Genomic DNA, 23182 nt, shown 5'->3' on the forward strand with positions numbered 1-23182 from the left:
CTCTTGTATCAGACAGGCAGGCTTTGGCATCAGATACATAGAAAGCTTTGAGCAGCCAAAGCTAAATTCCTGTGATGCACTCCTTGCTTGCCTTCTTTCTCTGCTCAGCTTCTGAAGCTTTTCTGCAGATTTATGTGAATTTGATTTGGGGAAATGTATCCAATGGTTGTAAAAGATCAATGTGTGCCACATCTTTTAGTGTGCAAGAACTTACAATAAAAGTTCTTTGCTGCAGTGCTGAATTGCAGGGTCATGTCTTACATAAACCACAAGTTGTTTCTCACTGAGATTTCCAGCATCCACCAGTGATGTCACAGTGCCCAGAGCATCCTTGCAGGACATTGGGTGTCCAAGTGCAATCTGAGGATGCCATAACACCCACACAAGTCTCAGTATCAGACACCAGTTATTCTCCTGTGAATGGGCATGGACAAAGTGGGCCAGGGTGCCAACAGCTCATACAAGACACCCCCATGGCCCCAGCAATGACACCTGCAACCTTGATGTCCTCACTCTTGATCCTTTAGGGGTGGGAGTCTCTGCAATAAAGAGTTCAAAGGGTTCTGTTCCTTCAGGCTTATGTGGGATTGCCCCACTTTACCCTGGGAGGGGTTTACCCTGTGTCATGCAGCACTGTGGGGTTGGGGACACTTTGGGGGTCTCTGATGCTTTATGGTCCCTTCTAATGATGTGACCACTGTTGGGTCCTGCTTTGTTGTGTCCAATGGGCCTCAGCAGAAAAGAGGAATTTGGCCCTGCTCTATAACATCTGCTTCTTCTTGGCCTTCTGCCTCATTCTGCCTAAATTTCACTTGGTTTAAGACATTGGTCCCCGCTTAACAGAGACAAAAGGAGCCAAATCAGTCAACAGTTTGTTTAAAAACCATTGGTGGAACCAACGTCTATGCATATTTCTGGTTGTAACAACCAACTCATCATTCTCTTATTCCTGGACTTTTGGAAATGGAAAGGACCTGAAGGACCAGCTAGTTCCATGCCCTCTCATGGACAGGGTTACCTTCCACTATCTCAGTTTGCTCCAAACCCAAGCCAACATGGCCATGGGCACTTCCAGGGATGGGGCAGCTTGTGTGGGCATCCTGTGCTGGGGCTTCACCACCCCCACAGTACCAAATACCTTCCTAAAATTCAATCTATGCCTACATTCAGTGCATTCCAAGTTGTTTCACTTCTTCCAAATGTCTTGGTTTTTCCCCAGCCTGCACCCACACCCCCCACAGCTGCCCCCTCATTCCCCAGACAGCGGGATCAGGGAGAGAACTGGGAGGGTAAAATCTGGAAAACTCGTGGGTGGAGATAAAGACAGTGTAACAGGGACAGCAAAAACTGTGCATACATGCAAAGCACATTCAAGGAATTCTTTGCCCTTTTCCCACGTATAGAAAGGTGTTCAGGCACCTCCAGGAGAGCAGGGCCCCATCCCACCTAACAGTTACTGGGAAGATAAAACTCACCACTGCAAATGTCCTCTCCTTCTTCCTTATTCCCCTCACTTTATATCCTCAGCATGATGCCACATGCTCTGGGAGATCCCTCAGGTCACTTAGGGTCACCTGTCCTGGCTGTGTCTCCTCCCAACCTCCCAAGTACCCCCAGCCTCCTGGCCAGCCTGGCACTACAAAAAGCAGAAAAGGTCTTGGCTCTGTGAGAGCTCTGCTTAACAATAACCAAAAATATCTGTGACTTGTCAACTCTGTGTGCAACAGAACTGCAAAAACACAGCCCCATACCTGCCAGAATCAAGAACATTAACTCTGAACCCAGCACATCTATCAGCTCCACACACTTGTCCATAGTCTGTCTCCAGCTCTCCTGTAGACTCCTAAAGTCCTGGCAGGTGCTCTGAGGTATCCCCAGAGCCTTCTCCTTCTCAGGCTGCTGGGATGAAGCTGGTACAAAGCCATGGCCATCAGGCAAGAGAATATTTGTTGCCTGGCCATAGCAATGATGTTATGTGAGGCTGCAGAAGAGCAGCCTGTGACTGTCTGAGTGTACTCAGAGACAGGCCAGTCCATCTCATGTCACCAGAGATGTTCTGTTGGGAACACAAACACATGGAGGAGCTGGAGCAGCAGCCGCTGCAGCTGGTGGGATTGATGAAATGACCAAGGAAGTCACCAGACCCTGTTAACTGATCCTGACATACCATGCTGCAAGTCAGCAAATTTCAGAGAAATTCTGAGGAAACTATTACAAACAACTGTCAAGCTATTTCATGGTGGGTATGAACAAACCCCCTGAAAAAAACCCCAAAAAAAGTAGAAAACGTCTCTTTTCTGTGGTATTCCCCACTTATAAAAATGGTATATATTGCATATTTATGATTGGGTATATATTGCAGTGACACTCCTGAGGATTCAAACAGTCCTTTCTCCAGGGACAAGACTGAAGGAACTCTTCAGCTGCCTCTTCTGAGACTCTGCTTCAAGGTAAGCTCCTGCTCCTTCCTCACCACTCACTCCAATACTCAAAGCTTTCCCTGAGCTTTGCAATAAATATATATATATAGACAAAGACTAAGCTGGAGTTGCTGAGCTCCAAGGAGCAATCAGAGCTTATGCATGCACTGAATTTTGCAGCACTTTAGTATTCTCTGTCAATAGGGAGGGCAAGAAGGGAAGAAAGGATTTGGGAAAGAAACTCAAGCCAGCTCACCTGAAAATTAACATCAAACTGTTGAATAACAAGGAGGGGTGATTTTATTGAGCACCAAAACTACTACCATGACCTTGCAACAGTCCTTCAGACAAACACGGGTGGCTGTACTCCTAGAAAATTCCCTCTAAACCATGTTTGGTAAAGCCAACAACTCTGTCTGCTTGGAGATCATACAAAAGCAGCCAATGTGAGACTGCAGCAGAGGCATTTGAGAGTCCTCTGCCACTTCGGGGCTGTGGGCAGTGTCCTGTGCTGCTCTTTGTCATTGATGGATTTTATCTATGTATCTATTAAGTAAGATTAGTAATCTATTAGTAAGGATAAGTTAGTTAGATAAAATTTAATCTCATTGTGTGGGTAACCCTAAAGGACATCTCAGACGCTTCTCACATTGATTTGGGGTAAATAGGGCTGTGCTCTGCAGAGTACTGTAAGAAGTCATAACCTGTGGTTCATGTTCTCAGTTTCTAGATCATTGGTCACCACATTCCTGGTGCAGGAATGTGGTGCACCACAAAAGACTAAAAAGGACCAGATAGCATTTTTCAGGGCAGGGCTGTGTGTAGCTCTACATGCTGAATGCAGTGGAAATGGAGAGAGGAGGGTCAGGGAGAAGGATAAGAAAAGGGCAAACGTGCAAGGTCAAGCCCTCAACAGCCCTCAGCTCAGCCCCTTCCCAGGCAAAGCTGAGCTTTGTGCTTTAGAGGCTGTGGCAGTTTCTGTGCCAGGAACCCTTTGAACTGCCTGTCCTACCTGCCTTATTCCAAATGCTGCTGATAATAAATCACTCCTCTGAGTGTCTGGCCATGCAAATGGAAGCATCCCTGCCATCCCAAACCTGTGCTGCCTCTGAAAGGACACAAAGCCCCTTGCTTGGTTGCCAGCATCCCAGGGAGCTTTTCAGCACTTTTCTCATAAAGGAATGATCTTACTGACTGCTGAGAATAACATCAGCACTGATAAAGACAAAATGGGACAGGTGGCTGTCCAAGAAATTCGTGCAATGGTGCATTTGACAGTACAGGAAAATCCATCATCAAAGCTGAAGAGGGGCAGCAGCAGGAATCCCAAGCACTCACAGGAAGAGCTGCACCCTCTCAGTGCTTGCATTGCAGCAGCCATTGTGCTGATAAGATTGAGGTGTTATCTCTCCTGCTTGCTGCTACCATCTGCTTGGCCCCTTCATTTTCTCTCTCCATTGTTGGGAAGGATGAATCAGGAAAACCTTATAAATATGATTTTCTAGCAAAAGATTTTGAGAATATGGAAACCATAAGCAATATAGAAATGATAGCAGTTTTCGACTGTGTGGCTGAGAGCAGCAATGTGGATGCTTGAAGGATTCCTTCCTTTGTTTAGATAATGCCAGGTGCCACAAATACCAAAGAGCCAGCAAAAATTCTCTCCAGGCGTAAGAGGAAGGGTCCAGGATAAGGTTTACAGACAAGAAAGCAGTAAAACATGGTAATATAGCAATTTCTATAGGTTGCATGCAAATGTTAGAGAATTTGTATCATGTATTAGATTGGTTAGTGGAAATTAGAATATTCAATATAGAACAAGATGTATTGTATTGTAATGAGAATCTCGCTCTCTTAATTCCTTCTCTTAGTTCTTATTTACTTCTCTTACTTCATCCTCTTACTTATCTCTTAGAACTCCTACCACCCCAAACTCTCTCTCTGCCCTTCTCTGAGCTATGGTTGGCAGCTCCAAGCAGGGCCCTCTTTACCCACGCCCTATGCAATAAACTGCAAACTTCAAGACCAGAACATAGAGAGCACCTGAGTTTGTCCTGACCACCATCACCCACCAAGGCTCTCCCACATTCCATGTCTCTGCAAGTTCAGGGTCTGGGCTTGGATAATGTGGAAATGCAGGGTGAGCAGCAGGACAGCCATTGCCCAATGCCAGCTGAGAGGCAGGAGCCCAAGTGCATCATTGGGGCTCAGGATTGGGTCTGACTGGAAGAGCTGTGTGTCTGTGTGAACCTGGATGGGGCCAGGGACATGTAGGAAGTGCAGCACTGCTGTTCTTTCCCTGCCCAGTGCCCCATGAGATTCAAGCCCAGCTCAGCATTGCAGGGGCTGAGCAGAGTCCGTGCCCAGCTGCAGGTGTCTGCTGTGGGGAGGTGCTCAGGGCAGGAGGGAGGTGGGGAAAGGTGACCTTGTCCCAGGGCTGTGCCTCACTTGCAAGATAACTTTGCTGTGACAGGTGATGACACTCGTGGTGGCTTTGGCTCCTTCCTCATCCAGGCTGATTTCTCCTACTGCTGCCTCCTCCTCTGGGAACCTAAACCCTGGTTTAGGTTTCAGCCTTTTTGCCCCCATGATTTTTCCATATCCAGCAGGACAGAAATTACTCCTTTTCTGGTATCCCATAATTCCCTCCTCTGCCAGCTCTGTTCCCCTGCTGAAAAAGGCTCCAGGCCATGCCCAACTCTGTCCAAGCTGAGTGTCCCTCTGCATTTGCCTTCCAGGAGAGCAAGAGCCCTTCACTGAAATCCTCCCACCATGCTGGGGCTGCTGCTGCTGCTGCAGGTGTTGGCGAGCTGCCTCTGGCTGGGACACGGCGAGGTGGTGGAGGCCTTTAAAGGAGAATGTGCTGAGTTTTTCTATGAGAAGACCCCCCCAAGTGGTGCCCTGCGTCCACAGAATGCAGTCAGGATCTGCCAGAAGTATGACGACAAATTTCGCTTTGCCACCCTGTATGACAAAACCAATAGAATTCCAGTGTACTCTGGTTACAAATACCAGCCTGGAAATGCCACCAGATATGACAGATGGTTTGTTGAGCCCCAGGTGAGTGTCTCTCTTACAGCACATCACCCTGCACTCACTCACAGATGAGCTGCAGCATTTAAATTACCCCTTCTATTTTCTACCACCCCACTACTCACATGCAAATGCACACACTGGATGGGAACTTTCTCCTTTTACTTCAAACATCTGCACCACGTGGTTCCTGTGATGCATCTGAGACATCAGCAGGAGGATGAGATGAATCATATCCCAAAGGTGCCCAGTTTTCTGCCTTGACCGAACAGCAACAGCAAATCAAATTAATTTGCATCACATCACAAAGGCAAATGATTCCCCTCCCCTGTACCCAGCTGGGGTGGGGGTCCAAGTGATGGGGAAAAGGCACCCAAGAGAGGCTAAACTTGAGCGACCACCAGTCCTGCTGGGATCTGCTCCCCGCTTTACACTGAGTTGTTCTGCAACCCTGACAGAGCTTATCTGCTCCCAGTGAAGAGTCAAACAGGCTTTGTGAGGGTGTGAGAGAAGTGAGGAGAAACTCAGAAGGGGCTGAGATGACTCAGGGACAAAGGCTTGGGGGAAAAGGCACTGGGGATGAGAGGGTCAGCTTAAGTGTGGAGGGAGTTCTGGAGTGATGTTTGAGGCAGTGAAAAGTGAGGAGCAGCAGTGTCAGTCGAGTCAGAAGGGTGTGATCTCCATGCATGGGCAGTGAGCCCTGAGCACCTTTGGCTCAGGCTTGGTCCAGAAGGATCCAGCAGACAGACAGAACTCCAAAGCTATGGAACCCTCACAAATGTCCTTCACACCTCCAGGAACACAGGCCAGGCTAATTAAGGAACAGAAGGGCAGTAAATTCAGGACCTTTCCATGGGCAGAATAGGGGGAGAACTTTGGGTGAAACTGTGGATGATCGTAATGTCCAATCCCAGAGGAAGGCTAAATATACTTTCCTACAGATGGACCACAACCTGTTAAAGTTATGGAAAAAATAATCATTTGCACTTGTTACTCACATGAACATGAGCAATTAATCTGCTCTTGTAACACTACAGCCTCCACATTAGTGACGCATAAAATCTTCTGTCATTTTGTAGAATCACAGAATTGTTTGTGTTGGAAGGAACATTAAAGATCATCTCAATCCAAACGCCCTGCATGGGCCAGGCCACTTGCCACCAGGCCAACATGCTCCAAACCCATGACTGACCATCTCTTCCTAGACAGTAGACACAGGATACGTGGAAAATCTTTGATTTTGTTAACTTTCTCCAGAGGCCTTTTTGGAGTACTGCCAAAGTTTCTCCAGGACTCATTTGGGATTACAGGCTCCTCTCAGAGGCTGATTATTTATGACTGCCTTTGAGTGATGCTGCAGAAAATGCTGCCTTGTCCAGATCAGCTCTCACACACATTCTTAGCACTGCTGTCACAGATTCCATTTACACTGAGATCTTTTTACTTCCTGAGCAAAACTGTTCATCCTTGAACAAACTGCATCCCTCCCAGGGAAACCCCAGCTCCAGGACTGATTTCCTGTCACATCTCCCTGGGTATGGGGTTAGAGGGGGCAACCTCTGGTGTTCCAGGACTGGGGTACACCTGTAGCAACCACACATAAAATCACAGAATCACAGTGTGGTATGAGGGGATCCAGGGAGAGCCCTGAGTAGATTTGGGCTGTGGAGACAGGAGGAAAGGGAAGCAGATTTGGCGTCGAAGGTGTCTCACCAAAGTTACCTTTCAGTCCTAGGAGTGGGAAATGCTCCTTGTTTCATGCATCCATCCATGCTCCCAGCACAGGCTGCAGGCCGGATCACAAAGTTCTCAAGTCACAATGAGAGCAGTCACATTCTGAGCTGCTTTCTATTTGAAGATTTTGTGTTCATGCAGGAGGGGCATTTCTATAATTTTTCTCTGGTTTAACCATTTTCCTACATTGAGATGTAAAAAACGGTGTTTTGATAATGACAGATATCTGCTCCAGGGTAATCTGTTTCATTACATGCATGCTCAGTACTGACACCTTTTACCCTTCTTACCCTGTCAAGCTGATCAACAAAACGTATGACATGAATATGGCTGAAGAGGGTGACATCAAACGTAAATATCACATCAACTCAACAGTAATTGGCCAGAATCAGGCTATTGACCAAGACTACATGAACCTCAAGGACTTGGACCGTGGTCACTTGAGTCCCAGTAGCCACCACAATGATGACAAGTGGAGTTGGGCTACCTTCACGCTCACCAATATTGTGCCTCAGGACAGAAAACTTAACCAGAATGCCTGGAGAAACTACGAGGAAAAAACGATGCGCCACAAAAACCAGGGCTGTAATACCACCTATGTCATCACGGGTGCTGTACCTGGGAACACCAAGGTCCCCAGTGGGAGGGTAAATATACCCAGCTACATCTGGTCAGCTGCCTGCTGTGTGAAGGACAAAAAGCCCTTGAAGGCTTGGGCGGCCATCGCTAAGAATGAGATAAACAAGAATGAGGTGAAAGAGCTCAGCCTGAGGAAGCTGGAAAACTGGCTAAAAAAACTCTATAACGGAACAGTTACTCTGTTCAAAAATTCCTGTACCCTGGAATAAGCCTCAAATCCGTGACAGAAAAGGCTCAGAAGCTTTTCCCATATATCACAGGATCACAGAATGGGTTGGTTTTGATGGGACATTAAAGCCTTCAAGATCATCTCATTTTGACCTGCCTGCCAAGGACAGGGACACCTTCCACTACCCCAGGTTGTTCCAAGCCCTCCCAAGCCTGGCCTTGAACGCTTCCAGGGATGGGGCAGTCAGAACAGCTCTGAGTATCTTTTGTTCATACCACAGCCTTCTCCCAGGAATTTACTTCGTTAGAATATCCCATCTAAGCCTGCCCTCCATCAGCGTGAAACCATTCCCTCTTGTCCTGTCACTCCATCCCCTTGTCCAAAGAGCCTCTCCAGCCCTCTTAGACATCCTGTAGGTACTGGACTCTCTGGAGTCTTCTCCAGGCTGAACATGCCCAGCTCTCTCAGCCTCTCTCCAGAGCAGACGGGCTCCAGCCCTCAGAGCACCTTCATGGCCTGCACTGGACTCCACTCCAACAGCTTTGCATCCTTCTTGAGCTGTGGGCCCCAGAGCTGGAGGCAGCACTGCAGCTGGGCTCTCAGCAGAGCAGAGCACAGGGGGACAAATGTCCTGTGCACCTTCTGTGCTGCTTCCTTGTCTGCTGTGTTTGCAGCTCTGTCCCTCAGGGCACCTCCTCCTCTGCCCAAAGGCACAAAGCCGTGGCCAGAGCCTCCAGCTGCTTTGCTTTGCTGCCCATCTCAGGAGAGAGCTCTCAGGGACGAGTCCTCTCCTCCTTAGCTCTCCCTGACAGTGTGCAGCGGACTTGTCCCTCCCCTCCTTAGCAAGGCTGTGCAACCAGGGCACCTCAGGCTGCCCAGACATCTTGTCTGGACATCTCCATGGCTGCACATACCCAAACCCCAACCATGATTCTGGACAACCTGCTCTGGCTCATCCTGCTTGAGTATGGATTGTGGACTAGAAGATCTTGAGAAGTCCCTCCAAAACCCAACAGTTCTGTGATTATGTGATCCTGGGACATGCTTTTGTTTGCTTGCTTTTGAAAGTGCACCTTGACAGCAGCACCTGTTGTATCAGACAGGCAGGCTTTGGCACCAATTACATAAAAAGCTTTGAGCAGCCAAAGCTAAATTCCTGTGATGCACTCCTTGGATTGCTTCATTCTCTGCTCAGCTTCTGAAACTTTTCTGCAGGTTTATGGGAAATTGATTTGGGGAAATGTATTCAGTGGTTGTAAAAGACCAACGTGTGGCACATCTCTTTGTTTGCAGGAGCTTACAATAAAATTAATTTGCTGCAGTTGGATTCCAGGCTAATTAATGTCTTCTATAAACCACAAGTTGCTTCTCACTGAAATTTCTACAACCACCAGTGATGTCACAGTGCCCAGAGCATCCTTGCAGGACATTGGGTGTCCAAGTGCAATCTGAGGATGCCATAACACCCACACAAGTCTCAGTATCAGACACCAGTTATTCTCCTGGGAATGGGCATGAACAAAGTGGGCCAGGGTGTCAACAGCTCATACAAGACACCCCCATGGCTCCAACAATGACACCTGCAAACTTGATGTCCTCACTTTTGATCCTTTAGGGGTGGGGGTCTGTACAACAAAGAGTTCAAAGGGTTCTGTGCATTCAGCCTTATGTGGGATATCCCCACTTTTCCCTGGGAGGGGTTTACCTGTGTCATGCAGCACTGTGGGGTTGGGGACACTTTGGGGGTCTCTGATGCTTTATGGCCCCTTCTAATGATGTGAACACTGTTGGGCCCTGCTTTGTTATGTCAGATGAGCCTCAGCAAAAAGGAGGAATTCGACCCAGTTCTGCCACATCAGCTTCTTCTTGGCCTTCTCCCTCATTCTGGCTAAACCCCTCTTTGTTTGAGGCATCAGTTCCAGGTTAACAGAGAGAAAAGGAATCACATCACTCAAGCAGTTTGCTTTAAAAAATCCTTGGTCAAACAGACTTCTCTGCGTAGTTCTGCTTGTAACAACCAACCCATCATTCTCTTATTCCTGGACTTTTGGAAATGGAAAGAAATGAGTCCAGTTTCGTTTCAGTGAATGAATAACAGAGTATTTTGGGGTGGAAAGGACCCTAAGGAGCACCTAGTTCCATGCCCTCTCATGGCCAGGGACACCTTCCACCATGTCAGGTTGCGCCAAACCCCAGCCAATGAGCCCATGGACACTTCCAGGGATGGGGCAGTCTCAGCCTCTGTAGGCACCCTCTGCTGGGGCTTCACCACCCCACAGTACCAAACATTTTCCTAATATTGAATCTATACCTACATTCAGTCCCTTTCAAGCCATTTCACCTTGTCCTAATGCCCTGGTTTTCCCCCAGCCTGCACTCACACCCCCCACAGCTGTTCTTTCACTCCCCAGACACCGGGATCAGGGAGAGAAGTGGGAGGGTAAAAACTGGAAAAATAGTGGTTGAGGATAAAGACAGTGTAACAGGAAAAGCAAAAGCTGTGCACACAAGCAAAGCACATTAAAGGAATTCTTTGCCCATTCCCCATGGATAGAAAATGTCCACCCACCTCCAGGAGAGCAGGGTCCCATCCCACCTAACAGTTACCTGAGAAAGACAAAACTCACCACTGCAAATATCCTCTCCTTCTTCCTTCTTCCCCTCACTTTATATCCTCAGCATGATGCCACATGGTATGGAAGATCCCTCAGGTCACTTAGGGTCACCTGTCCTGGCTCTGTCTCCTCCCAACCTCCCAAGTACCCCCAGCCTCCTTGCCAGCCTGGCAGTACAAAAAGCAGAGAAGGCCTTGGCTCTGTGAGAGCTCTGCTCAGCAATAACCAAAAATATCTCTGTGTTATCAATTCTGTGTGCAGCAGAACTGCAAAACACAGCCCCCTACCTGCCAGAATCAAGAAAATTAACTCTGAACCCAGCACATGCGTCAACTCCATGCCCTTGTCCATAGTCTGTCTCCAGCTCTCCTGCAGACTCCTAAAGTCCTGGCAGGTGCCCTGAGGTATCCCCAGAGCCTTCTCCTTCCCAGGCTGCTGGGATGAAGGTGGTACAAAGCCATGGCCATCAGGCAAGAGAATATTTGTTGCCTAGTGTGATAGTTTCTCCTGGAACTTACCTAGGAGGAAGGCAGGAAGGGCACAGATACACACACAGAGTGTGGTTTTGTCTTTTGATAAAATTTCTTCTATAAATTGCTGAAACTAATTGGGAAATAGATTTAGTAATTGAGGGCAAAATAAACCGGGCCAACAGACCAGCTCCTTCCGAGGCCTTTGTTCAAAAACCCGCTAAGATATGAACCGTGAGGAAAGACACGCAAGACCGTCGCCACTCCCAATGGAACAAAGAAGTGGGTGGAGCACACCTGCCAACAAAGCACCGATACGCACCCTCACACCACTCCCTAAACGATGGAGTACACCGTTGTCAGAGGATCTGACGGTAAATCTTTGCTCCTTAGGTGGTGGCAATAAAACAAGCAATTCCCGATGACCAGTGCTGCTCTGCTCTCTTTTCCCAATATGATCACACTATTTTCAGCTCCAGATGTAATTTGGCTCTTTGTTTTCAGGGGTTCTTATCTCTGACCTAGTGTCCTTTGCGCCATTGTCATTTGCATATGGCTCGATGACGTCACCATCCCCTAGGCGCCATTTCAGGGGAGGAGGAGAGGTATTACCCGACGGAAGGGAAAGGACACAACGGTAAGATAATTGGGGACCGAAACAGAGTGAGCCTAATAATTTAACATTAATAATTAACATTAATTAGGAACCAGAACAGAGTAAGACTTGAAACTTGGCGAGGGTCGGGCGGGCTCGGAGCCGCCGGGCCCCCCCATCCCGTTCCCAGCCAATGGCCGGATGCCCAGGGCAAAGAGAAAGTTCTTGCTAAAATCCTGTCTCTTCCCCTTCAGCCTGGCCACAGATCAGCTGGGGCCCTGCCGCTGTCTCGGAGGCCCCCGTGGGGAGGCCAAGCCCCCCAGCTGTCCCCCAGCTTGGGGAAATGCAGCTGGGCTCTGTGTCAGCCCAGCCCTCCCCTCGCACTCGCTTGCTGGGCTCTGTAGTTTCATCCAGCCTCTCCCCATGGCCTGACCCGGCTTCCTTCGCCTTCTGTGAGGAATTTTAACCCTTCCAGTGCTCGAATAAAACTTACAGACCTTCTGTCCTCCTCCTTTGTGTAAAAAGTGATAGAGAAAAACAAATTACTCAAAAGGCAGTAAAGTAAAAATCCCAAATTCCAGAATAAAAAAAAAAAAAAAAAGAAAATTGAAAAGACGTCACACCGTAAAATTAAGCTGAAAAAACCTTTATGAAAACCACGAAATAGGCTGGACTACACTAAAAATTCCTATAAATCGTAAGAAAACACAATTGGGGGGTGTAATGTTTTGCAGTGTTTAAGAAAAAAATCTTTTGCCCCGAGGGAATGGGGATCTCTGTTTTAAAGAATGGGAAAATAAACAGAGACATGAAAAAAAAGAAATGAAAAGAAATTTTGCCTTTAAACAGCTTGCCCTTAAAAGTATATCCCATAAGCTTGACATGGGCCATAAGACACAGCTTTAAAAAGGCTGTGAAAATGGAAAAATTTTCATGATTTTACAGATTTCCCCAGATGGATTCAAGTCGAAAAAGTACAAGCACAAAAAAAATTTATTCATTTCCTGGAAAAGATCCCTATAGCCAAAAGAAAAAAAAATACTTCTCTCTCCAAAGTGAACTAAAATAATTACTTAAGTGAAAAACTGACTGAAGTATCTCTATATGTTTGTTGTTAAAAAATATTAGAGGTGGGTGGAGGAGAGAGGGATCTGAAAATCTTATTACAAATTTCTTATTTTTTTCTGTGTTATTAATAACTTTCTTCTATATACAATTTTAAGTTTTAATCCAGCCTTCTTTTGCTCCTAAATCCTATCTCAAAGAAAAGTTAAGTGTATTAAAATTAGCAAATCTAAACAAAACCTAAAGACCTGGCCATAGCAATGATGTTATGTGAGGCTGCAGAAGAGCAGCCTGTGACTGTCTGAGTGTACTCAGAGACAGGCCAGTCCATCTCATGTCACCAGAGATGTTCTGTTGGGAACACAAACACATGGAGGAGCTGGAGCAGCAGCAGCTGCAGCTGGTGGGATTGATGAAATGACCAAGGAAGTCACCAGACCCTGTTAACTGATCCTGACACACCATGCTGCAAGTCAGCAAACTTGGGAGAAATTAATAACATTACAAACAACTGACAACCTGTTTCATGGTGGGTATGAACAAATTCCCCTAAATAAAAGAAGAAAACCTCTCTTTTCTGTGGATTTCCTTTTTTATAAGAAAGGGGAAATTCAGGAGTCGGCATACATTTAACTGAACCTGACATACCATGCTGCAAATCAGTAAATTTGAGTGAAATAGTGAGGAAACCACTGCAACAACTTTAAATACTATTTAGGGTGGATATGAACAAACTCCCTGAATAAAAATAGAAAACATCTCTCTTCTGTGGAATTTCCTGTTTATAAGAAGGGGCAAATTTGTGACAGGGTATATATTGCAGTGGCACTCCTGAGGATTCAAACAGTCCTTTCTCCACGGAGAATACTGAAGGAACTGTTCAGCTGCCTCTTCTGAGACTCTGCTGCAAGGTAAGCTCCTGCTCCTTCCTCACCACTCACTCCAATACTGAAGGCTTTTCTGGAGCTTTGCAATAAATATATATAGACAAAGCCTAGGCTGGAGCTCAGGAGCTCCAAGGAGCAATCAGAACTTATACATGCACTGAATTTTGCAGCCCTTCAGTATTCTTTGTCAGTCAGGGGGGAATGGACAGAAGGAAGGATTTGGGAAAGAAGCTCAAGCTCGCTGACCTGAAAATTAACATCACACTGTTGAATAACAAGGAGGGGTGAGGATATTGAGCACCAAAACTTCACCCATTACCTTGCAAGGGGCCTCTGGACAAACACCTGAGGCTGAACTTTGAGAAAATTCACCCTAAACCATGTTCACGAAAGCTAACATGTCTGTCTACCAGGACATCATATAAAAGCAGCCAGACTGAGATGGCAGCAGAGGCATTTGAGAGTCCTCTGCCATTTTGAGGCTGTGAGCAAAGTCCTGTGCTGCTCCTTCTTTTTGTAGGATTTTTCTGTGTTTCCATTGAGTTATTTATTAAGATATAACATAAATTGTATTCTCACATAGTGGGTAAACCTTGAGGACTTTTCAGACAATTCTCAACTTTATTTGGGGCAAATAGGGCTGTGCTTTGCAGACTACTCTACGAATTCACCACCTGTGGTTCATGTTCTCAGTTTCCAACTCATTGGTCACCAATGTGAGCAGCAGGACAGCCATTGCCCAATGCCAGCTGAGAGGCAGGAGCCCAAGTGCATCATTGGGCTTCAGGATTGGGTCTGACTGCAGGAGCTGTGTGTCTGTTTGAACCTGGATGGGGCCAGGGACATGTAGGAAGTGCAGCACGGCTGTTCTTTCCCTGCCCAGTGCCCCATGAGATTCAAGCCCAGCTCAGCATTGCAGGGGCCTGAGCAGAGCCCGTGCCCACCTGCAGGTGTCTGCTGTGGGGAGGTGCTCAGAGCAGGAGGGAGGTGGGGAAAGGTGACCTTGTCCCAGGGCTGTGCCTCACTTGCAAGATAACTTTGCAGTGACAGGTGATGACACTCGTGGTGGCTTTGGCTCCTTCCTCACCCAGGCTGACTTCTCCCACTGCTGCCTCCTCCTCTGGGCACCTAAACCCTGGTTTAGGTTTTGCCCTTATTGCCCTCATGATTTTTCCATATCCAGCAGAACAAAAATTACTCCTTTCCTGCTCTCTCATAATCTCCTCCTCTGCCAGCTCTGTCCCCCTGCACAAAAAGCCTCCAGGCCATGCCCAGCTCTGTCCAAGCTGAGTGTCCCTCTGCATTTGCCTTCCAGGGGAGCAAGAGCCCTTCACTGAAATCCTCCCACCATGCTGGGGCTGCTGCTGCTGCTGCAGGTGTTGGTGAGCTGCCTCCGGCTGGGTTACAGCGAGGTGGTGCCAAGCTTTAAAACTTCATGTACTAAGTTTTTCTATGAGAAGACCCCGCCAAGTGATTCCCTGCGTCCGACGAATGCAGCCAGGATCTGCCAGGTCTATGACAACAAATATCGCTTTGCCACACTGTATGACAGAAACAGGAGAATTCCAGTGTACTCTGCTTACAAATACCAGCCTGGAAAAGGCAGCAGATATGACAGATGGTTTGTTGAGCCACAGGTGAGTGTCCCTCTTACAGCATATTGCCCTCCACTCACTCACAGATGAGCTGCAGCATTTAAATTACCCCTTCTATTTCCTGCCACCCCACTACTCACATGCAAATGGATACACTGGATGGGAATTTTCTCCTTTTACTTCAAACACCTGCACCACGTGGTTCCTCTGATGAATCTGAGACATAAGCAGGGGAAAAGGCACACAAGAGAGGCTAAACTTGAGGGACCACCAGTCCTGCTGGGATCTCATCCCCATTTTGCACTGAGTTGTTCCCCCGTGAAGAGTCAAACAGGCTTTGTGAGGGGTGTGAGAGAAGTGAGGAGAAACTCAGAAGGGGCTGAGATGGTCCAGGGACAAAGCCTTGGGGGAAAAGGCACTGGAGATGAGAGGGTCAAAATTACTGTAGAGGGAATTCTGGAGTGATGTTTGAGGCAGTGAAAAGTGAGGAGCAGCAGTGTCAGTCCAGTCAGAAGGATGTGATCTCCATGCATGAGCAGTGAGCCCTGAGCACCTTTGGCTCAGGCTTGGCCCAGAAGGATCCAGCAGACAGACAGAACTCCAAAGCTATGGAGCCCTCACAAATGTCCTTCAGACCTCCAGGAACACAGGCCAGGGCAATTAACGAAAAGAAGAACAGCAAAATCAGGACCCTTTTACAGGCATAGTAGTGTGAGAATATTGGGTGAAAATGTGGAAGATCATAATGTCCAGTTCCAGATGGAGGTTAAATATGCTTCCCTACAAATGAACAACCACCTGTTGAAGTTATAAAAAAAATAATCATTTGCACTTGTTACTCACTTGAACATGAGCAATTAATCTGCTCTTGTACCACTGTAGCTTCCACACTAGTGAGGCAAAATTTCTGTCATTTTGTAGAATCATAGAGTGGTTTGTGTTGCAAGGAACCTTAAGATCATCTCAATCCAAACCCTCTTTGTGGGCCAGACCACTTGCCACCAGGCCAGCATGCTCCAAACCCATCACTGCCCTTCTCTTCCTTGAACATGATACCTGGAAAATCTTTGATTTTGTTAACTTCCTCCAGAGGCCTTTTTGGAGTACTGCTGAAGATTCCCCAGGACTCTTTTGGGATTACAGGCTCCTCTCACAGGCTGATCATTTGTAACTTCTTTTGAGTGATGCTGCAGAAAATGCTGCCTTGTCCAGATCAGCTCTCACACTCATTCTTAGCACTGCAGTCACAGATTCTATTTATATTGAGATCTTTTTGCTTCCTGAGCAAAACTGTTCATCCTTGAACGAAGTGCAACCCTCCCAGGGAAACCTCAGCTCCAGGACTGATTTCCTGTCACATCTCCCTGGGTATGGGGTTAGAGGAGGCAACCTCTGGTGTTCCAGGACTGGAGCACACCTGTAGCAACCACACATAAAATCACAGAATCACAGAATCATACAATCACAGCGTGAGAGGAGACGATCCAGGGAGAGTCCTGGGCAGATTGGGCTGTGGAGACAGGAGGAAAGGGAGGCAGATTTTGCAGGGAAGGTGTCTCACCAAATTCACCTTTAAATTCTAGGAGTGGGAAATGCTCCTTGTCTCATACATCCAACCATGCTCCCAGCTGCAGACTGGATCACAATGGTCACAATACGAAATGAGAGCAGTCACATTCTGAGCTGCTTTCTAGTTAAAGCTTTTGTGTTCATGCAGGAGGGGCATTTCTATGATTTCGCTGTGAGTCATCCATTTTCCTACATGTAGATGAGAAAAAATGGGATTTTGACAATCAGAGATGTAAGCTCCAGGTAATCTGTTTCATCACATGCATACTCTGTACTGACACTTTTCCTCTTCTTACCCTCTCAAGCTGATCAACCAAAATTATCGCAGGTATATGGATACAGAGGATTCCATCATAGATACCTACGGGATCACTTCAGCAGATATTGGCAAGAGTCAGGCTATTGACCAAGACTACGTCGATGCCCAAGGTCTGGATCGTGGTCACTTGTGTCCCAGTGGCCACCAAACTGGCGATGACAACAAGACGGCCACCTTCACCCTCACCAACATAGTGCCCCAGTACAGCACACTCAACCAGGGTGCCTGGAAAGAGTACGAGGACATAACGATGGCCCAGAAAACCCAGGGCTGTGACACCACCTATGTCATCACGGGTGCTGTACCTGGGAACACAGACATCTCCAATGGGAGGGTTAATGTACCCAGCCACATCTGGTCAGCTGCCTGCTGTGTGAAGTGCAACAAGCCTTTGAGGGCTTGGGGAGCCATCGCTGAGAATGAGAGGAGCAAGAACAAGGTGAAAGTCCTTGAGCTGTTGGACCTGGAGAACAGGTTGGCCGGGCTCTATGGGGGGAAAGGGGTTACTCTGTTCAAAAATGCCTGTGCTAGGAATAAGGCTCACATTCTTGATGGAGAAGCCTCAGATGATTTTTCCACATGTCAAAGAATCACAGGATACTAGAATAGGTTGGTTTTCATGGGACGTTAAACCTTCAAGATCATCTCATATTGACCTGACTGCCATGGCCAGGGACACCTTCCACTGCCCCAGGTTGTTCCAAGCCCTCCCCAGCCTGGCCTTGAACGCTTCCAGGGATGGGGCAGTCAGAACAGCTCTGGGTAACTTTTGCTCTATATACCACAGCCTGCTCCCAGCAATTTACAGTAATTTCACGACTATAAGGCGCACCCTTTTGACTAAAATTTTCCCTCGAACCCGGAAGTGTGCCTTGTAGTCCGGTGTGCCTTATCTGATGTACAAAGCGGCGAAATTTGCCAAACCGGAAGTGTGAGCTGAGAGCCGTGGGGGGGAGCCGGAAGTGCCACAGTAGCCGGCTGGGGGCGGGCCCGGAGGCCCGCAGCACTGCCCCTGCCGGGTGGAGGCAGGCCAGGGGGCCCGAGGCACCGCCCCTCTCCGGTCCAGGCAGTCCTGGGGCCCCATGGCTTCCGGGTGAATGTGGGCTAGGGAGGCCCCGGCACCCGCCTTCCCGGGTCCAGGCAGTCCCGGGAGCCCATGGCTGCCGGGTGAATGTGGGCAAGGGGGGCAGCGGCACCCGCCTTCCCGGATCCAGGAAGTCCCGGGAGCCCATGGCTGCCGGGTGAATGTGGTCTAGGGGGGCCGCGGCACCCCCCTTCCCGGGTGGAAGCAGTCCCGGGAGCCCATGGCTGCCGGATGGAGGCAGGCTAGGGGGCCGGCGGCAACCCTGCTCCTGGGTCCAGGCAGTCCCGGGGAGCCATGGCTGCCGCGTGAATGTGGTCTAGGGGGGCCGCGGCACCCCCCTTCCCGGGTGGAAGCAGTCCCGGGGCCCCATGGCTGCCGCGTGAATGCGGGCTAGGGGCCCCGCGGCACCCCCCTTCCTGGGTGGAAGCAGTCCCGGGGAGCCATGGCTACCGGGTGAATGTGGGCAAGGGGGGCCGCGGCACCCGCGCTCCTGGGTCCAGGCAGTCCCGGGGAGCCATGGCTGCTGCGTGAATGTGGGCTAGGGGGGCCGCGGTACCCCCGCTCCTGGGTCCAGGCAGTCCCGGGGAGCCATGGATGCCACGTGAATGCGGGCTAGGGGGCCGACGGCACCCCCATTCCTGGGTCCAGGAAGTCCCGGGGGCCCATGGCTGCCGGGTCCAGGGTGGCTCGGTGGCTCGCGGCACTGCCCCTACCGGGTGGAGGCGGGCCTGGGGGCCAATGGCTGCCGGGTTGAGGCAGGGCCTCAGCCAGCAACCACACGGGGTGAGCCGGGGGCGGGGCCTCGCTGCAAAAAAAAAAGTGCGCCTTATAGACCAGTGCGCCTTATCTGATCTACAAAGTTGCGAATTTTACCGACTCCGGGGTGGTGCGCCTTATAGTCCGGTGCGCCTTATAGTCGTGAAATTACTGTACTTTTTTAGAATATCCCATCTAAGCCTGCCCTCCATCAGTGTGAAACCATTCCCTCTTGTCCCGTCACTCCATCCCCTTGTCCAAAGAGCCTCTCCAGCCCTCTTAGACATCCTGTAGGTACTGGACTCTCTGGACTCTTCTCCAGGCTGAACATGCCCAGCTCTCTCAGCCTCTCTCCAGAGCAGACAGGCTCCAGCCCTCAGAGCACCTTCATGGTCTGCACTGGACTCCACTCCAACAGCTTTGGATCCTTCTGGAGCTGTGGGCCCCAGAGCTGGAGGCAGCACTGCAGCTGGGCTCTCAGCAGAGCAGAGCACAGGGGGACAAATGTCCTGTGCAGCTTCTGTGCTGCTTCCTTGTCTGCTGTGTTTGCAGCTCTGTCCCTCAGGGCACCTCCTCCTCTGCCCAAAGGCACAAAGCCATGGCCAGAGCCTCCAGCTGCTTTGCTTTGCTGCCCATCTCAGGAGAGAGCTCTCAGGGACGAGTCCTCTCCTCCTTAGCTCTCCCTGACAGTGTGCAGCTGACTTGTCCCTCCCCTCCTTAGCAAGGCTGTGTGACCAGGGCACCTCAGGCTGCCCAGATATCTTGTCTGGACATCTCCATGTCTGCGCATACCCAAACCCCAACCGTGATTCTGGACCACCTGCTCTGGCTCATCCTGCTTGAGCCTCGAGTGTGGACTAGAAAACCTTGGGAAGTTCCTCCAAAACCCAACAATTCAGTGATTATGTGATCCTGGGACATGCTTTTGTTTGTTTGCTTTTGAAAGTGCACCTTGACAGCAGCACCTGTTGTATCAGACAGGCAGGCTTTGGCATCAGATACATAGAAAGCTTTGAGCAGCCAAAGCTAAATTCCTGTGATGCACTCCTTGGATCGCTTTATTCTCTGCTCTCCTTCTAAATCTTTTCTGCAGATTTGTTGGAAATTGATTTGGGGAAATGTATTCAATGGTTGTAAAAGATCAATGTGTGCCACATCATTTAGTGTGCAAGAGCTTACAATAAAAGTCATTTATTGCAGTGCTGGATTGCAAGGTCATGTCTTATATAAACAACAATTTTCTTCTCAGTGAAATTTCTGCATCCACCAGTGATGTCACAGTGCCCAGAGAATCCTTGCAGGACGTTGGGGCTCCAAGTGGAATCTGAGGATGCCATAACACCCACACAAATGTCAGCATCATACACCAGTGATTTCTCCTTTGCAGACAACTCTGCTGTACTTCAGGGGGCTCCTGATTTGCTCACGCACCTCTGCAGGTTGGCTGGAACTTGAGACCACACTCATCCTCCTCATTGCTCATCCCATCCCCACTGTCCCTGTTTTCCAGGCTCTGAACCACTGGCGGCTTGACCACCTGTTGTGGTTTTACACTGGCCAAACACCAGGCACCCACAAAAGCTGCCCACTCACCCTCCTCTGCCACAGCTGTAAAGAGGAGGGAATGAAAAAATTAATGAATGGTTCATGAGCAGAAATAAGGACTGCCTCCAAGGGCAAAACTGGTTCATCTTACACATAGAACATGAGTTTATTAGTAAGCAAATTAGAGGAGGATAGCAAGAAGTAAAGTATGCCTTAAACACTCCTTTGCTTCCCCCAACCCTTCCCTCCTTCCACCAACTGCTCAGGGAGAACAGAGTATGGCAGGCTTGGTCCATTCATCACCCAAGTTTTTCTCCCAATGCTCAGGGAGATGAGTCCCTCCCCTGCTGCACCATGGGGTCCCTCCTAGAAGGAGACAGTTCTCCTTGAACTTCTCCAGCGTGGCTCCACTCTCACAAGCAACAGTCCAGCCAAAACTGCTGAAACCTGAGTCCCTCCCAAAGGCACAGAGTCCTCCCAGAACTGCTGTGGCATGGGTCATTCTTCCATAGGCTGCAGTCCTCCAAGGACAGGCTGCTCCAGCCTGGGAGCAGGGGACTCTTCCCTTCACTGGATCCCACTGGATCACAGCCCCCTGCAGGCATCCACCTGCTCTGCTGTGAGCACCAACCCATGGGCTGTGGGTGGATCTCTACAATCCCTGTGCATCCCCGTGGCCTCCAGGGGCATCTCTGCACTCCTGTGGATCCATGGGCTGCAGGGGCCCAGCTGCTTCACCATGACCTCACCACAGCCTGCAGAGGAATCTCAGCTCCAATACCTTGAATACCTCCTTCCCCTCATTTTCCACTGCCCTTGGTGTCTCCATGTTGTTTCCCTCCCATGTTCTCACTTCCTCCACTTCTCTGCATGGAATTAATGCAACACACCTCACTTTGCTTTGATTTTCTTCTGAAATATGTCCTCATACAGGCCTTTCCCAACAGAAAGGATTCTGTGCTTCTCACAACAGCCCAGCCTGGAGCAGAGCAGAGGGCTGCCCCAGCTCCACAGCCATGCTGCCAGGCACCTGTCATCTGGGATTGCCTCTGTTTTCTGCTGAGCCTGGTGTGCATGGGGAATAGGGATAGAGCCCTTTGCTGAGCCCAGAGCTGCTCCATGCCCACGCTGGGCTGGGAAGCACCTCTGCCCCCTGGGAAGATGCAGCTGCACTGACATGGCAGGGTAATTTTGCAGTTTGCTCTGTGTCTGTCCACCTTTGGGGACAGTTCTGGGCTCCATTGTGTCACAGGGATTTTACCACTGAGGAAAAACTATATTTGCAGGGAGTTAAGAGGAAAACACTATGAACTAAACCTTCACTGCAAAGTGGGTTGGATCATGCACCTTATTCCTTTTCCAGTAACACCAAGGGCTCACATTCTGTGGACTGAACACGCTGCCATGTGCTGTCCCAAAAGAGACGGAATCAGGAGAATCAAGACAGTGGCCTCTCCCTGAGAGAAGTGCTGAGCAAAGCTCTTTTGATCGGTCCAGGAACCAATTTTTCCCCTTTCGCAATTTGTGCAAGGTTGCAATGTAAGATTGCAACTCATATTTCTGAAGAACTATTTATCTGTTGTGCATGTGGGTGGGTTGCTGTTACATGCCCTGCACTGAGGTCCTCACTTTCTGTAGCTGGGTAAAATGTCCCTTGCTGTTGGGCAACAGCACTTTGGCACAGGAGTATCAGCCAAGAACCTCTGAGGATCAGGTGAGGACATGTTCAGGAAGGCTGCTGGCCAAGCACTGTGCCCCACACCCAAAGATGCTGCAGACAACAGGGATACCCTGGCAGTGTTTTTGGGGGATACAAACTGAGTTTCCAGCATCACCCAGGTCAGCCACCCTCACGCAAGAGACACCTCTGGACATACCATGTCCCTAAGAGAATTAGAGGTCCAATGTACCCATCAGGACTCTGGATTTGGAGCTTCTCAGTGGATGCTCAGACAGCAGAAAGGACCCATAAAATCTAACATTTAGAAGCTGCACAATATCACAATGTCAGGTATACCATAGAAATAATAATAATAAAAATATACAATACAGCAGCATCCAGAGACAGAAAATTGCTGCACATGAGCAAGCTGGGGTACCAGAAGTGTCATCCACACTGTGCTGTGCTCAGAGTAAGAGATCTGGCCTTCCAACTGCACGAGATACTCTGCACAGAGCCTATCACACTCCGGAGAGGACAATATGGGTTTTGCTGCCTGTCCTTGAAACGTGGCTTTTCAAAATGTTCTTGGGTTCTGCTCAAAGCTCTGGTGTGCACCGGTCATGGATCTGAATTCTCTCCTGAAAGCTCATCTCCCTCATCATCAGTGTGTGGAGCAACAAGCTCCAGAGGTACTTCAGTGGTGTGGGCAAACCCAGCCCTTTCCCCAGGGACAGCTCTGGGGGCTCTGGACACCTGAGCACAGGAACCAGATGCCAGCACAGACACGGGGCACTGCCTGGCAGCACCATGGACTTGTGCTGCTGTTGCTCCAGCTGCCAAAGGCAGAGCAGCAAGAGCCCTGCCTTGTGCCAGCTGGACAGCACAGAGACCCAGGAGAAGATTGTGCTTTGTAGGAGAACAGAGTGAGCACATCACTCTCACCCCTTTGCTGGACAGCTCCTGCCATCTCAGCTCCTCTGGATGGAATTTTTCTCCCAGCAGCAAATGCTGACACAGCCCCTGT

General features: G+C 49.1%; 3 protein-coding genes across 4 annotated transcripts in view; all 3 read left to right on the forward strand.

The window, feature by feature from the left end:
* Positions 1-2376: 2376 nt before the first annotated feature.
* LOC116995163 (endonuclease domain-containing 1 protein-like) lies at positions 2377-8035 on the forward strand. Its single transcript, XM_033057555.1, has 3 exons — positions 2377-2450; positions 5159-5480; positions 7487-8035. The coding sequence occupies exons 2-3, from the start codon at positions 5193-5195 to the stop codon at positions 8033-8035; spliced, it is 837 nt and encodes a 278-aa protein (XP_032913446.1). The 5' UTR covers positions 2377-2450; positions 5159-5192.
* Positions 8036-11646: 3611 nt separating this feature from the next.
* On the forward strand, positions 11647-17968 carry LOC116995703 (endonuclease domain-containing 1 protein-like). 2 transcript variants are annotated; one of them, XM_033058601.1, is made up of 3 exons: positions 11647-11717; positions 14943-15264; positions 17097-17968. In XM_033058601.1, exons 2-3 carry the CDS (start codon positions 14977-14979, stop codon positions 17712-17714), a joined length of 906 nt encoding a protein of 301 aa, XP_032914492.1. In that variant the 5' UTR covers positions 11647-11717; positions 14943-14976; the 3' UTR covers positions 17715-17968. The 2 variants fall into 2 exon arrangements, with proteins under 2 accessions (XP_032914492.1, XP_032914491.1); XM_033058600.1 differs by lacking the exon at positions 11647-11717 and adding an exon at positions 13564-13651.
* Positions 13568-23182, forward strand: part of LOC116995166 (endonuclease domain-containing 1 protein-like) — a 74689-nt gene continuing 65074 nt past the window's right edge. Inside the window, exon 1 of the mRNA XM_033057558.1 lies at positions 13568-13651. The gene's annotated coding sequence lies outside the window, so the exon portion shown is untranslated. The remainder of the gene's footprint in view (positions 13652-23182) is intronic.

The sequence above is a fragment of the Catharus ustulatus genome, chromosome 4 (genome assembly GCF_009819885.2).
Source record: "Catharus ustulatus isolate bCatUst1 chromosome 4, bCatUst1.pri.v2, whole genome shotgun sequence".
Taxonomy (NCBI): Eukaryota; Metazoa; Chordata; class Aves; order Passeriformes; family Turdidae; genus Catharus; species Catharus ustulatus.